This window comes from Gorilla gorilla, chromosome 4 (assembly GCF_029281585.2).
Source record: "Gorilla gorilla gorilla isolate KB3781 chromosome 4, NHGRI_mGorGor1-v2.1_pri, whole genome shotgun sequence".
Classification (NCBI taxonomy): Eukaryota; Metazoa; Chordata; class Mammalia; order Primates; family Hominidae; genus Gorilla; species Gorilla gorilla.
This window is the reverse complement of record NC_073228.2, coordinates 152,852,501-152,867,987: the sequence shown is the minus strand read 5'-3', so window position 1 is coordinate 152,867,987 and position 15,487 is coordinate 152,852,501. Positions and strand designations below refer to the sequence as shown.

The following is a 15,487-nucleotide window of genomic DNA, read 5'->3' as shown; positions in this document are numbered from 1 at the left end:
GGATGTGAGGGGAGTCTCACATACCATCTGTAACGTCACTTGTCCCGTTAACTATACTTGTCTTTCCAAAGCTCAACATACACCTTGACTGTAGGGTTTTGCTGCAGTTTGAGGCAAGGTTGGTGTGTATGCGGGGTATTAACAATATTATTCTCTTATTTTTTTGTTTGTTTGCATACTTTTAATATCAGAGATGTGGTACAGTGTAGTGGTTAAAAGCCTGGGCTTTGAAGAGAGAAAAGCCTAGAGTCAAATCCCAGGGCCATCACATATGGACTGACTGTGTGACTTTGGGCTTGACATATGACATCTCTGGGATTCAGTTTCTTCATGGGGGAACTGAACTCTATCTTTTAGCATAAGGATTAGTAAAACAAAAATTATATATCTCACTTGCATAGTAGTAAATGCATAGTAAGCATTTATTAAGTGCTCAGAACTTAGTAAATGTTTAATACATTATATTTTAGTGTTTTATTACTATCTGTACAATATTGATGTTAAATACTGTGATGATATGTAAGATGTTTAATTCTACAAAAATATACTGGTTTTTTTCTTTCCCATGTTTTATTTTCTCTCTTTTTACTTCTCCTTATACTAGCACATAAACTTGCACAAATTCACTTCTACTGAGACTTAATAGCTGCATAACCCTGATTGCATGCTTCCTATGTACAGGAGACTTTGCTAAACACTTCACTTGCATGACGTAGTTTAACCCTCATTATAAACGCAGTAGGATTTTCCATTATAATTTCCATTTTACAGAGGAAGCTCAGAGAGGCTGAGTAATTTGCCCAAGGTGATACAACTGGTAAGTGGTGGAGCTGAGAACTGCACACAGTGTGACTTAGAGCCTTCACTCTCAGCCTCTACGCCATCTGCCTTGCGATTTTTGGGCTGAAAGGGTTTCCGGAGAGCAGACAATTCAGTCTTCTCCTTTCATGTTGTGGGAGACTGAAGCCCAGAGGGCACTGTTCCGATTGTGCATTGTTTTGGTGGCAAAGCCTCCTGACTCCAGGATTCCATCTCACTGCCCCTCTCTCTCTCTGTAGCTGCCCATGCAATAACACAGCAACTGCAGCGTCTTGCCCCAGTGATGAAATGTTCACTGGCCAGAACTGGTCCCAGGCCTCATCCAACCCCAGGCTGCCACCTAACTGATGTTGTGCAGGGTCATTTTCATGGAAGTGAATCATTCTGGACCTGAGGCCATTTGAGGTCCTGTAACTGTGCTGCAGGTGCAGTGGTATATTCTTTACTCTTCAACTTCCTCAGCACATTTGGTGTAGATGAAATCCAAAATAGCTTGCTAGAGATAAAGAAGCTGTGGAGGCTAGGGTACTGGGATGGAAGACACCAACATTTGTTTGCCACTGACTATTGGCATGAAGCTGGGGAGGTTCTGTTTTCTTTCTGAGCCACACTGTCTCCATCTGGAAAGTGTAAGATGTTGAACTGGATCACTATTTTTCCATTTCAGTTATTTACATATTAAATTCATAGTTTTGCTATATACATGTACCTTCTATACCATTGTTTACTTCTTTTTCTTTGACTCAACATCAAATCAACGTAGCTTTTTCTACATTTAGCCTTATTCTACACAATACCATCTAAAGTTGCAGGTTGGATGCATTATTAGTTTTTTTTTTCTAAAACACATTAAAATAAATACTTAACTAGTAAAACAAAATGTTTTTCTATATACTATTAAAAATAATCTAGCACCACCAAAAGCAATCTCTCATAACAGGATGGGGAAATGCCAGACTGGAGAATGTCTAAAGTCCTCTTACCAGCCCTAGGAGTGTGAAGACATTTAGGATTTGGGGGACTTTAGCAGAGGATTAGTTGATTTAGGTGGTCTGCATCTTAGCTCTGCCAGTCCTGTGGAGGTCAGGAAGCCCTCCTCTCTGCCTTTAACAGCTGTCTCTGTCCCACCTAGGCAGCCATCCAGACAGCCCTGAAGTCAGAGGAGCCTTTGCTGGCTCTCAAACTTTATGAAGAAGCAGGTGATGTGTTCTTCAATGGGACCCGCCACAGGCATCATGCAGTGGAGTACTACCGAGTAAGTCCAAGCTGTGCAGTTTGCTGAGACAGGTCCTGGCACGGGCATGGGAAGGGTCAGGCTGGACTTCGGCCTGAGTCCCTCTTCTCCTCTCTTGCTTGTATTTCATTTTTTTCTCTTTCTTGTCCAGTGCCCACCTACTCACTCTCTCTTCAGTCTAGTGGGAGCTCAGGGAAGGTTCTGATAAACTTAGTCATTCTCAGGCTTGATAAGTTATCTTTCTTGGGATAATACATCAAAATAATTGAGTCCAGGAGATCAAGACCATCTCAGACTCTTGGGTGCATGGTACTTTATGGTCTGCAGCACACTTTTGAGTTTACCAGTGTCTCCCATTTACTACTGGGGGTGTGGTGGGAGATTATTTAAAGGGTTATGTAGATGAATGCTTTTGTTTGATCATATTTTTAATAAGCATGTATTAAAATATATTTTTTAAAATTAAAAATATATAATACAAGCTCATCAAACCTATGACTTCACAGATATTATTGCAAAGGATGAGGCAAGAAAAAGAGTTGATGTTAAGAATAACACAAATTAAATGAATGTCCAGATATTAAGCAGATATGTCAAAAATTGTGATTGTTGTTCATCACCAACTGAAGTTTAGGAAGCCCCATTATCTAATTTGATCCTAAAATTTTATTCATTCAGATATTCATTTATTTATTTGTTCAGTTGTTTATTCAGTCATCAAATGCTAGCAAACACCCAGTCTGTGCCAGGCACTGAGCTAGGGGTGGGGAAGAACGGGGAACGCGTCTCTGACTGTTGAGGGGCTTATTTTCATATGCATTTTGTAGATGAGAAAACTAAGGTTCAGAAAGATGAAGTGATTTGCCTAAAATTCTATCATGATAAAAACATAGAAATGACCACTTTTTGAGATATTCCCACACTATGCATGTACTCGTGTGCTTCATAGATAGCACCATGGATGCTAGGGGAGCACACAGCTGAGAAGGGAACGACTTTCCACGTGACCTTGGGAAAAGCCACTTCCCTTTCCTACTCCAGGTTTCCCCAATTATAGGAAGCCCAGTGCCCTCTACTTCTTCTACTTTAAGATCTGGGCAAAACATCATGAGCAAGGATCAGGAGAGAGAGGGTTGAGTAAAGGCACACAGGGAAAAATGGCTGACTCCCCTTTGTTTTAGTCCACTGCCATTCCCCAACCCCTGTCTGTAGAAGATAAGTCTCCTAGCTATGGTATGCACTGAGGATTCCTAGCTAGACTAAGGTTCCTTGGGCTTCTGTTCCTAGGCTGGAGCTGTTCCTTTAGCAAGGAGGTTGAAGGCGGTGAGAACTGAGCTCCGGATTTTCAACAAGCTGACAGAGCTGCAGATTAGCCTCGAAGGCTATGAGAAGGCTTTGGAATTTGCCACCCTGGCCGCCAGGCTCAGCACAGTCACAGGTGGGTGGTCTTCACTACTGGGTGTGTTGAATGAGAGGGGTGATTAGTCAAGGATAGACAGCAAAGCAATAACACCGCAGGCCCTGGAGTCAGACTGTGTGGGTTCAAATCCCAGGTCCAACTGTCAGAGAGACCTTAGTTAAGCAAGTTGCTTAACTTCTATAAGCCTCAAGCTTGTCATCACCAAATCAGGATTAAAAATAGTGCCCACCTCATGGTAGTTGTTATGAAGACCAGTGATTATCCATGTAACAGCCATAGCACAATCCTGGGTACATGGTAAGTCCTTGGTAAGTGTTGCCTGTGCCACACTATTATTATATTACAGGTGCTGTTGTTCCCCAAGTGTAAAGTAAATGATATTTTATTCTCTTCATAAGCTATGTTCCCATTGCAAAAGGACTGTGCCCTGAATTTTAAATTAGTTAATTTTTAGTCAAAAGTGCATTTTCCCATGAAGCTAAAATGTAAATGAAGGTCAGGTTCCCATTACCCTAACTCAGAACATAGCTGAATATCTTGTGTTTATGTCAAAAGCTAGTGGGAAACAATAATAGTCATCAGAACAGATAAATGGCAGAATAAAAAAGATTTAAAAACCCCTCATCTTGAATGTTGGTGTTTGAAGAAAAGCAGGTTTGATAGAGAAGCCTTGATTAGATGTAAGGGTAAATGTAATATTCTGTGATGATTCCAGGAGGGTCTTCTGGGCATTTTCAAGGGCATCGGGTGTGGATGATACCGGACTTTATTTTGTCTAATTGCATTCTTGAGAGAGCCTTCCCTCTTTTCCCTACCTTTTTCCTTATTGCATAAGATCTCATCTGAGTGACTGTGTGCTAATCTCAGGAAAGGCCTTGGAGGCCCCAGGCAGTTCCTCTGAGCACTCTTTATCCCTCACTGGATGGGAGCTGAAGGGAGGTTGTATGCATCCTTTATATATGTACTTCCCCTGTGGCTGATTTTTCCATATCAGAGAATTTTCTCTCTCTTAGATTTTCTTTTTTAATTTTGGCTTTTGTCTCTTTGAAGCTTAAAAGTGATGTTTTTAGATGGTATCCAACAGCCACCTTGCAAATATTCCAAAGACATGATTGTAAGCCTTTGTTCCCTGTAAAAGATTGCTCTGTATTAAAACAAATCCACCAAACAACAAGTCATAGACCCGTTAGAAACCAGCATTCTAAAGCATGGTTTAAGTGTGAACAGGTGTTTGTAGCTTATCTGAGACTGACAGTAGGTAAAGGGGCCAAGGAGAGACTGCTACATAGTGGTACCCAAGATAACTCTCTGAAGAGAGAGACTTTTGTGTGAGGAAGACATTTATTATACAGAGTGATTTATTCCAATTCTTAGCTACTCCATCAAGCTAGACTTGTCACCATGTCCCATTAAAAGGGTTTAAGAAGAATTCTTTCTCAGAATCCTGCATTACAGTGGCATCTGCAATAAGGAGAAAATTTTCTTCTGGGAATCACTCCAGGAAACCTTGACCCATCCTCTACTTAGTCACTCTTATAGAGCCCTGCGTTTTCTTTTGTAGCATTTATGACATATGTAATGTTACATTTGTTTGTGGGATTATTTAAGGAATGTCTGTCATGTGAGACAACAAGCTTTATGAGTACAGGCACCTCTTCTGTCTTATTTCCTATGCCCCAGCACAGTCCCTGACATCTAGTAGACCTTCAAAAAGTTCTATGGAATGAATGAGTGAGCAAATGATGCAAAGTGTTGGTTGCAGGATATCTCTCTCAGTCTTCCAATTCTTAGGAGATCGGAGGCAGGAGCTGGTGGCCTTTCACCGCCTGGCTACAGTGTACTACTCCCTGCACATGTATGAGATGGCTGAGGACTGCTACCTGAAGACCCTGTCCCTCTGTCCACCCTGGCTGCAGAGTCCCAAAGAGGCCCTGTACTATGTCAAGGTGTATTATCGCCTGGGCAGACTCACCTTCTGCCAGCTGAAGGTAAGAGCCAGACTTCCAAGATTTCCTGACAGCCACCACCCAACCATTCTCCTTCCTGACTCAAAGACAATGAGGAGCCTTTGTGGTGGAGCTGAGAAAACCAGAGTGCCAAGATGAGGAGTCTTGTCTCATAGGGTGAGGAGTGGCTTTACAGGGGACATGGAAGCTCTTTCCACTTAACCCTGCTGAAGATCTCAAAGGTGCTCCCATCTTTGCTGAGGAGTAGACCATGGTTCCTCTTTCTCCTTGCCTTGCCACCATGTCTGTGGCTTCTTTATCTGTCAGATACTACAGGCACATTTCCTGTGAGTCTCTCAAGGGCCTATGGAAATATACAAGACCCCAAAACAAAAGAACTATAAGGCCTAAAATGAAGATCAAAATGAATACTTAAGAGTTTGTCCATAAAATGTTACAGACCAACTAGTCAACTGCAACTCATTTCTTATAAAGTAATGTAAAGCTACATTTTATGAGAAATGTGGGTGCATATTAACATGTTTGAGATAACGAGGTATGGGGCCTTTAAACTAAGTATACTTAGATCTTAAGAAGGTTTTAGCCCTGCTTCTCTTGCTTGCTGAATCTAGAACTTCTTTTTTTGCTTGCTTGCTTTTTTTTTTTTTTTTGGGGGGACAGGGTCTTGCTGTGTAGCCCAGGCTGGAGTAGCATGGCTCAATCTTGGCTCACTACAGCCTCTGCATCTGGGGCTCAAGCAATCCTTCTACTTCAGCCTCCTCAGAAGCTGGGACCACAGGTGCACACCACCACACCTGGCTAATTTTTGTATTTTTTGTAAAGGTGGGGTTTCGTCATGTTGCCTGTCTCGAACTGCTGGACTCAAGCAATCTGCCAACCTTGGCCTCCCAAAATGGTGGGATTACAGGTGTAGTAGGCCATTATGCCCACCCCAGAACTTCTTATTATTTTGGTGACTTCCAGAGTTGTGTTGGTTGCAAGTCTCTGTTACAACCCTGACCCCCAAACTGTGTCCCTAGGATTGGCTTCCTTTTACTAGAGGTCCCTGTCCCCTGAAGCAGAACCCTTAATCTCTTAATATAGTGGCTTCTGAGTCACTCCTGTGTTTGGCCCCCAGGGAACCCTCAGGGCAGCTCTGCTGTCCTTTTCTTATTTGCCAGGCTTTGCTTCTGGCCTGAATTAATTACTGACTTATGAGGGTTAATGGAAACCAGGCAGCCTTTTTGAGTCTCACCCAAAGAAGCATCTGTTTCTCATCTTTACCATGTAGGGAGGGCCGGGGGTGGTGAAGCACCGTCTAGCCATCTTGCCTCTGCCCGATAGCTCCCAGTAAGTGGTTCAGGGACAAAGTGTGTGATCTGATCATGTCAACCAAGAACTCCACGGATTATAAAGGGAAAAACTCAGTTCAAACTTCCTTAAGCAAAAAAGGCAACTTACTGGCTCAAAGAATGTGAAGGCTGAGCTGCAAATTTAACTGCAGATAGCTCTGGATCCTGTTTCTCCATCATCATCAGGGATTTCCCCACCTCTCATTGTATTCCTTGACTCTGTATGTTTCTACTTTGCTTTGTTTCTTGGTCTTTTCCCCTTCTAGCTACTGGCAGGTTCAAGTCCACCTCTGAACCTGCCACTTCAGAGGGACTATTTTCCTTATTGAGACACAGTGGAAAGTCCCAGGGAGTGGCAGATGTAGGCCAAGTTTGGGTCATGTACACATCCCTGAAGCACTGTGCCCAGGGCAATGATGTTTCATGATTGGCTGAGCCTCAGTAAGGGACCACCTCTGTGCCTGGAGTGCAGGGCACTGTGATTAGCAATGCCCCAAGGACCACAGTGGAGGGAGAGAGGGGCTCCCTAAGGACTCAGGAGATGGGGATTGGATGTTGGGCAAACAAACAAACAAACAAACAAACAAACAAAAAAACAAAAAAAAACTAGAGTGGCCAGCACAGCCTCCTAGCCTGTCCTGGAAGTGTTTGCTAATGCTGTCTCTTCTTTGCCCCCATACCATGGGGTTAGGATGCCCATGACGCCACTGAGTACTTCCTTCTGGCCCTGGCAGCAGCGGTCCTGCTGGGTGATGAGGAGCTTCAGGACACCATTAGGAGCAGGCTGGACAACATCTGCCAGAGCCCCCTGTGGCACAGCAGGCCCTCCGGGTGCTCCTCAGAGAGGGCGCGGTGGCTGAGTGGTGGTGGCCTGGCCCTCTGAGGAAAGCTGTCCTGTCTCTGGACATTTGGCATGGCCAGACTCTGATCCCACTGCCCTAGGCTCTTAAATACTCATTGGGAGGGTCCAAGTCATTACCTGGCCTAGCCCCCTCATTTCACAAGAAGAAGAATGAAGTCCAGGAGGAGAAGGGCTCATTGCAGGCCACAGAAATATTTAATGGTGCAGCGATGAGAATTCCTAGTTCCAGGCTTTGCATCTGGAGCCTTTACCAGTTGACTGTTGCCTTCCACACAAACAGCCTCTGAAAAGCACTTTCTCCATACATAATTCTGGAGAAGATGAGGAATCTTGCCCTCCAGGAGCCTTCCTTCCTCCCCCAGTGAGGAAATCAGTCACTGCACCGGTGCAAAGGCAAGCAGATTGGAATTTGTGCTCTTCACCGATTTTCTCAGGGAAAGACCCCTTCCCCTTGCCAGCAGAGGAACCTGTAGTTTTTTCCATTTCTTTCTTCAGAACCAAAGTATGTATCACTCCTCATGCTCACAGGGATTGACAGGAGAGAATTCACCAGGATCTTAGCTCAAAAGACACAGCCTCAGAATGGCCAGATGGATTGCACAAAACCTGACTTGGATTCACCATCTTCCTCCTGCCGTAAGGCTGTGCTCCCACATAACCTCCCAGAAGCTCCAGGGAAGCTTTCCAAGAGCGAAGGCTTGGAAATTGAATGTTAAGAAAATTATGACATAAATTACATATAAATAGTGTATATGATTAAATGTTGTCCAGTTACATTTACACACACATTTTGTCTCATCCACAATAGGGGCAGATGAGATGGAGGACTTGAAGGATGGGAGAGAATACCAATACATGTCTTTTTTTTTTTTTTTTTTTTTTTGAGACAATGTCTTCTCTGTTGCCCAGGCTGGAGTTCAGTGGTACAGTCAGGGCTTCCTGCAACCTCAGACTCTGGGGCTCAAGTGATCCTCCAGTGTCAACCTCCTGAGTAGCTGGAACTACAGGCATGTGCCATACCCAACTACAAGGCATCTTATTGATTTCAGGGCAGCTGCTTTACAAAGCATCTCTATTAATAACATCACTGCATAGCACACTGAGTGGCCTAAAACACTTATAATCTCATGGTTTCTGAAGGGCAGGAATCCAAGCATGACTTAGCTGAGCCCACCGGCTTAGGGTGGTTCACAGGCTGCAATCAGCTGGGGCTGCAGTTATCTCAACTTCAACTAGAGAAGGATGGGCTTCCAAGCTCACCCACACAGTTGTTGTTAGGAGTCAGTTTTTTGCTAGCTGTTGGCCAGAGGCTTCCTGCAGCCACTTGCCACGTGGGCCTCTCCACAGGGCAGTCACAACATGGCACTATGCTTCACTAGAGGGAGCAAACAAGAGGAGCAAGAACCAGAGTGAGCAGAAGAAAAGGGAGTGACTCTTTCTATAACCTGATCACAGAAGTGACATCTCCTTAGTCTTGCCTATTCAATTCATAATAAGTGAGTCACTAGGTCTAGCTCCCACAAGAGGCGGGTGTTTACCAACAGCTTGAATACCAGATGGTGAGGAATCATTGGGGATCATTTCAGAAGTGACCTACCACAGTATCTGAGTTCTTTGATAATGAAATCGGGAATTCTCTAATTTCAGCAAACTGAAAATATGGTCCACTAACCAGCAGCATCAGCATCACCTGTGAGATTGTTTGAAATGAAAATCTGTGGCCCCACCTATGATCTCTGAATCAGAATCTCTGGATCCCAGAACGCTGACTCGTCCAAGCTTTCCTGGTGATTTTAATGCACCCTAAAGTATGGGAAGCACCACGGCAGGGCAAGAGCCCTCAGATAGTGTGCATAACTATTACCTGGTGAGGTTGTGGAACATGAACTTCTTGGTTTCTATCTCTAATAATTCTGATTCAGTAGATCTGGGATGTATCCCAGGAACATGCATTTTTAGAAAGCAACTCAAGCAAGCCTGATGCAGGTGGTTCACCCTTGCTCCTTCTGTGAACCACAAGGATACCAGCCATAATTCCATGCATCTGATGCCCATCAGCTTAGCTTTTATTATCAGACCATCTGCCCTTAATTTCTAGCTTCTTGGGCTGACCAGATGATTGGTTGTATGAAAGGGTGAGATGGGAGTGGTGAGTTGAGCCGCCATTGCATCTTCTAGTCATCAAGGTTGTCTACTAATTGGCACATATTTTCTCTTAGAGATGCGGTTGGTTGTCAAAAGGCTGTCTACTCTAGAGAGTATTCTCCAGGAAGGAAAAGCTTCCAATTGTCTAATTAGCAAAGTTATCTAATCTACTACCATGCAGAATAGATGTGGTTTTGCCCCCACCACAAGCTGTAAAAGCCCCAAGCTGGGAGGGACGTTGCGGTTGAGGCTATTCAGTCTAATCTCCTGTGCATAGTCCTTTCAACAACATTCCTGGGAGACAGTCAGGGGCACACACATTCCAGAACAGTTACATATCGTGTATTTGAAGAAGGCTCACACAGCCCTGGAAACCATGCCACTGGCCATTCCCCATCTGACTCAGGTTACAGATCCCCTCCCTTTTCCCACTGACCACTCACTGTCCTCTGGCCAGATTTGTTTCTGTTTCTCTGAAAGAGCAATTCCCATAACTGCATGAGGCTTTTGATATTGGCCGGTGGGTGAAGAGTACAGAGGGATGTTACTGTACTTAATTTGATTCTTCCTCTCCCCAGCAGCCACATCTGTCCTTGGCTTCCATTGAGCTTTATAATCAATTGAAACTTCTGTGTCTTCTGACTTGAACTTCTGTTTGGACAGCTCTTTCTCAATTGCTGCAAATATGCATATGCATTTGCATATGCATACACATACACACACATACGTGAAGAGCGTTGTTTCTATCCATGTTACATCTCATTGGAAATTTTAGCTAAAATTTCCCAATTCTGTGCACTTTGATTTACCTCTAAATCTGATGAATTTACCCATAACCAGGTCGGTTATAAAAATGTTTAGCGTGTTTCCAAAGACAAGGGTAAGACTATTTTTTTAAAATAAGAAAAACATTGTGCTATATAATTGCAATTACTACATTCTATATGTAAATCGCTTGCTAAAACTCTTTTAAAAAGTGTTTAAAAATTTCATTTTTGAAATGTGGGCCAACTATTCCCTTTGGAAACATGTTGATGCTGTCTTTTTTTCATGATCCACAGGGAGTAAAGTAGTGATTGGATCTGGTCTCTCCTTAAACATTAAAAAAAATAAGTGTATCATAGCCAAACATGATCTAGTTACCCTCTTTATTCTAATTGTTCCCTCAAATCTTATATGGGCTGTGTGACTGCTGGCTCCTTACATCTAATCTAAATAAAGAACAAGGAGGGCATTGCAACATTGTGGAAAACCCTGTAACATGTTTTCTCAGCTTTCAGGTATACTAGTTCCCTGTCCAACAGTATTAACATTCTGAAATCCAATATTGCTTTTGTCCTTTTCTTATTTGCTTTTCCATTATTTTAAGATGCCTTTATATTGTGCATGTGTATATATATGTATGTGTGTGTGAGTGCTCATTTTCTTCCTCTTTGTAAATATAATGCACCTCATTTGGCAGAAGTTTATTTGGGGAAGGGAATATGCAGGAATGGAGGGTGTTAGGATGAGGGATCAGGAAGCCTATCACTAAAGGGAACCTGTATTTTGGTCTTGATTTTGATATTAAATTGCAGTGCGACCTTGGGCAAGTCACTTAACCTCTACACATCTCAGATATTTGTCCTCTGATAAAAGAACCTCACCTCTGGGTTTTTCAGCAGTGCTATTTTTATACTGTATGAACAGGATGAGAAATAGTATTGGAGAGGTGAAATAATATATTTTTATAGCCCAATTATATTATCTTCTTTTTACAGGTGAGTAAACTGAGGAACAGAAGGGTAACTTTCTCCCAGACACATTGGTAGTTAGTGGCAAAGACAGTGGTACTTGAGGCGGGGGTCTCATGACTCAAGGACTTAGTTGCACAAATGACAGGATTTCTGCTGTTCAGGGCTTCCTTCACAGTTGTGTGTGTATATGTACACGTGTGTGTATGTATGCATGCATTTATCACGATATGCACCAAAGAGCCGTTACAAAACATTTTCTAAATTGATTTACTTCTTTTACTCATATTAACTTATTTTTATAAGGGATGACTAGTCTATATAGAAGAAAAACTTGTATTGTTTTCCATAAACAGAATTATGTAAATAATGGCAAATACAATGAAAATAAAATAATGCATTAACTTCAAGCTAGGTCCTGTTGCTCATTGCAAGCACCCAGCCTAGGCCTTATCTGGCATTGTTTGAAAACAGAGAGATTAATAAGTGGCAGAGAGTGTAGATGACAGACTAGCAACAACCACTTTTTCCTTGCACACTCAGAGAAATGGAGTAAGCAGGGAAGAGGGCTGAGCTCCTGATGAGGGTCAGTGTCATTCAATGCCAGGTTTGGGCACACATTTCGGGGAAGTGGGGATTCAGCTGGGTGACAGGAAAGGGGCAAATGATGTATTATGTAATATGATTCAGTATCAGAAGCATTGTGATTGGTGTTAGTTACAGGATGTTACAGGCCCTGAGGGGAAGGGATTTTACCCAGACAGGGTTACGGGCATCAGGAAGGGCTTTCTGGAGGACGTGATATCCAAACTGAGTTCTGAAAGGGACACTTACTTAATTCTAACTGCAGACCAGCAGGTTGGTATTGACAGACAGTGCATGTGTCAAGCAAAGGTCCAGAGGGTGGACAGGGGGTGATGTTTTCTGAGAACAGGTCACTCTGAGTGCAGTGAGGCTGGAGCAGATTCAGGGAAGCAAAGAGGGTTTGGATTCTACCTGGAGGTTGAGGGGAAGGTATAGAAGGATTATAAGCAGTTGAAAGAAACATGGTCAGATTTGTGCTTTGGAAAGATGATTCTAGAAGCAGCATGAGACTAGATTAGGGCAGGGAGAAGGTAGAAAACACATTAGGACTTGGCTATAACAACAAAACACTCCAGCCTTGATTCAGATATCAACAGTTTTCCCCACTAATGTTCTTCTGATCCCACATTGGATTTAGTTGCCATATTTCCCTATGTATCTCTGGTCTATGACGGTTTCTGCCTTTCCTTGTTTTTCATGACCTTGTCAGTTTTGGTCTCTTCCTCTTTTAATTGCTCCCATTGAGATGTGTGGACAAGCGGCAAAGAAGGAAGAAATTCAAGGGAATGGGCTCTGCACTCACTCAGGTGGCAGCTCAGGTGGGGGCAATGTAATGTGTTTTGGAGTTGGGCATACTTGGGTTAGAATCTGTTTCTTACTAGCTGTATGACCTTCTGCAAATTAATTAACTTCCCTGAGCCCAGGGCTGTCAGTTTTATATCAGACTTATTTATGTCATAGACAAGGAAATGGCTAAAAAGGAAATCCATCTTTGGAGGCATGTAAGCCTTGACATTGAGAAGTGCAGCCAAACCTAGAGGTGTGGCCAGGCACCCTGGTCCTGCATTCAGGGACACTTGGGTCTGAAGCTCTTTCTCCTTTTCATCACTGAGTGACCTGAGCAACTTACTTTACCTCTTTAAGCTTCAATTATTCCTCTGCTCAGACTTTTAATTGAGACGAGATGTATGGATGGCTTGGTATGAATATCAATTGGTGGTAGCTGTCACAATGAAGCAGAACTGAGTAGATTCTTAATAAGCACATCTATTCCTGGGTCCCACGCCGTTAAGTGGGAGGGTGTGTATGTTAGGGGTGCTCTTTGCTACTGGGTCTCTCACTTGGCGGTCTTCCCTCTTCGGTGGGACAGCATATATTTCCTGATATGTACCCCCTCACTCTCCCAACTCTGTCTGATTATTCCAGAACTCAGGGGACTTGAGGATGGAGGCTGCTGGAAGTGCTGGCTCTGGGAATGTGCACTTCGTTCACCCTCCTCTAAGGGGTGTCTTCTCCCCAGAGAAGCAGAGACAAGTGACTGCTTAGGGGGTGGGGATTCTCCCCAGCTGCCATGGTGCAGGATCAAGAATAACATGCGTGGCCAGGACTGCACAGTGGGGCTGCTTGGCTTGGCTTCCCAGTACAGACTGCGAGGCAGGTGAGAGGGAAGGATGCTGTGCTTTCAAAACGATTTCAAAGGTGAGAACCCAGCTGCCACTTCTAGTGCTGCCTTTGACTCCTTATCCAGGGCATCACACTAGCTTGAGGGATGAGGCTCTTTGAGATGAACTTCCAGACAGGGTAGGTGAGAGGATGGTTGAAGTCACATGGCTAATGAGAAGACAGGCTAATCCATTGCTGTCCTTTTCTGTGAGAAATCCAAGAGTTCCAGTAGGGGGCAGTGATGTCTTCCTAAATAGTGTATCATTGGTAAAGAAAGTATTTAATATTAATAGTTCTGAATCAGACTAGGGTAGTGGCTTTCAAATCCTTTTTTGTTGTTATGTTGTTGTTGTTGTGGCCCACAGTAAGAAATGCATTTTATATTGTATCCTCGTGTGCATATGTTTGTGCATATGCAACAACATAGAGAAATGCACTTATACATTCTGTTTTGTTCTATTCATTTTTAAAAACATTCTATTCTAGTTAAAAAATATCAAATTTATGACTCACCAAATGAATTTCTCACTCATTAACCTGTAGTTTGAAAAGTGCTGACCTGGAGGGTGGTCTCTAAAAAAGTGCAGGAGGGCTCCAGCCTTTGTTCTTTTCTATGTATTATTTGATGGATATCTTACTTCTTTTTGAGACCAGAGAGTGTGTACATCTCAAAATAAAAATAACAGTTGAGGTTAATGTGTTTTATGCATTAAGTCTCATGCAAAACCTTTGTGATGACTCTCATGTAATCACACAACATTTTGGTGTAGTTACTATTATTTTTATCTCCACTGAGGTTTAGAGAATTGATGTGGCTTGTCTAAGTCCACAGTTAGTGGTGATCGAGGTGAAATTTGAAGTCATGTCCTCTGATGCTGGAGCTAGGAAATGAAACCATTATATTATATTGCGTTTCTGTCAGGTGACACATCTCTGAGAGAAATGCTACCACTAATATGATCATGAATAGAAGCATTAGATTAAAACTTGTTTCATCAGCCTGAAATACTGCGCTGAAATCAACACAATCATTCTAGTATAATTGAATCAATCAAAATTGGTTACTTTAGAACAGGATTGGAGAGAACTGACTTTCCAGGAGGTCTTGAAAAAGAAATACTGGTGTTATTGTTGACCACAGTCAGGTAACTCAGCCTAGAAAAAAAGAGAGACTGTATTTCCCAAAGGGAAAATAGAAGGAGGAACAGAAAGCTTTGACCTATAGTAGTGATTGGTCAAAACAAATTATAAGATCAGTAAGTTATGTTTTGAAGAAGATTCCAGGCTGGGAGTGAGGTGAATGAGGGAAACTTGCAAGAGACTCCAGAGCCAATCATAGAAGACTATGGACATCTGAGGAAGGGAAGCAGCCAGGTGGAGTTTCGTGGGTCTCACGCATCATAGTACCCGTAGCTCCAATGGTGGTAGCAGAAGGAAGATCATGAACATGAGAGAATAGCCTACTTTTGACATCATGGAAAAAGCTATTAGGAACATCCTTCTAATCCAAATATGTGTTGCAAAACAAATAGCCTGGGAAGAGCCCATGTTCATGTACAGATGCTTTGTTTCTTATGCATAAATGTTGGTAGTAGCACTTTTTTTACTCACTTAGTATTCAGGAATGCTTAATTATCTACTTCCCTAACCTTCCATTTTACTGTATTTTTATTTAGGGTCACACATTTTACTGTTATCTATGAAAAGGATTTTGAAAATAGATACCTTG

General features: G+C 42.7%; 1 protein-coding gene across 1 annotated transcript in view; it reads left to right on the top strand.

The window, feature by feature from the left end:
• SH3TC2 (SH3 domain and tetratricopeptide repeats 2) overlaps positions 1–15,487 on the top strand; it is a 77,850-nt gene that overhangs the window by 50,757 nt on the left and 11,606 nt on the right. The window contains exons 14-17 of the mRNA XM_004042785.5: positions 1,952–2,074; positions 3,341–3,491; positions 5,265–5,461; positions 7,463–15,487. The exon at positions 7,463–15,487 is cut by the window's right edge and continues 11,606 nt beyond it. Coding sequence (XP_004042833.3) covers positions 1,952–2,074; positions 3,341–3,491; positions 5,265–5,461; positions 7,463–7,654 — 663 coding nt within the window. The 3' untranslated portion in view covers positions 7,655–15,487. The remainder of the gene's footprint in view (positions 1–1,951; positions 2,075–3,340; positions 3,492–5,264; positions 5,462–7,462) is intronic.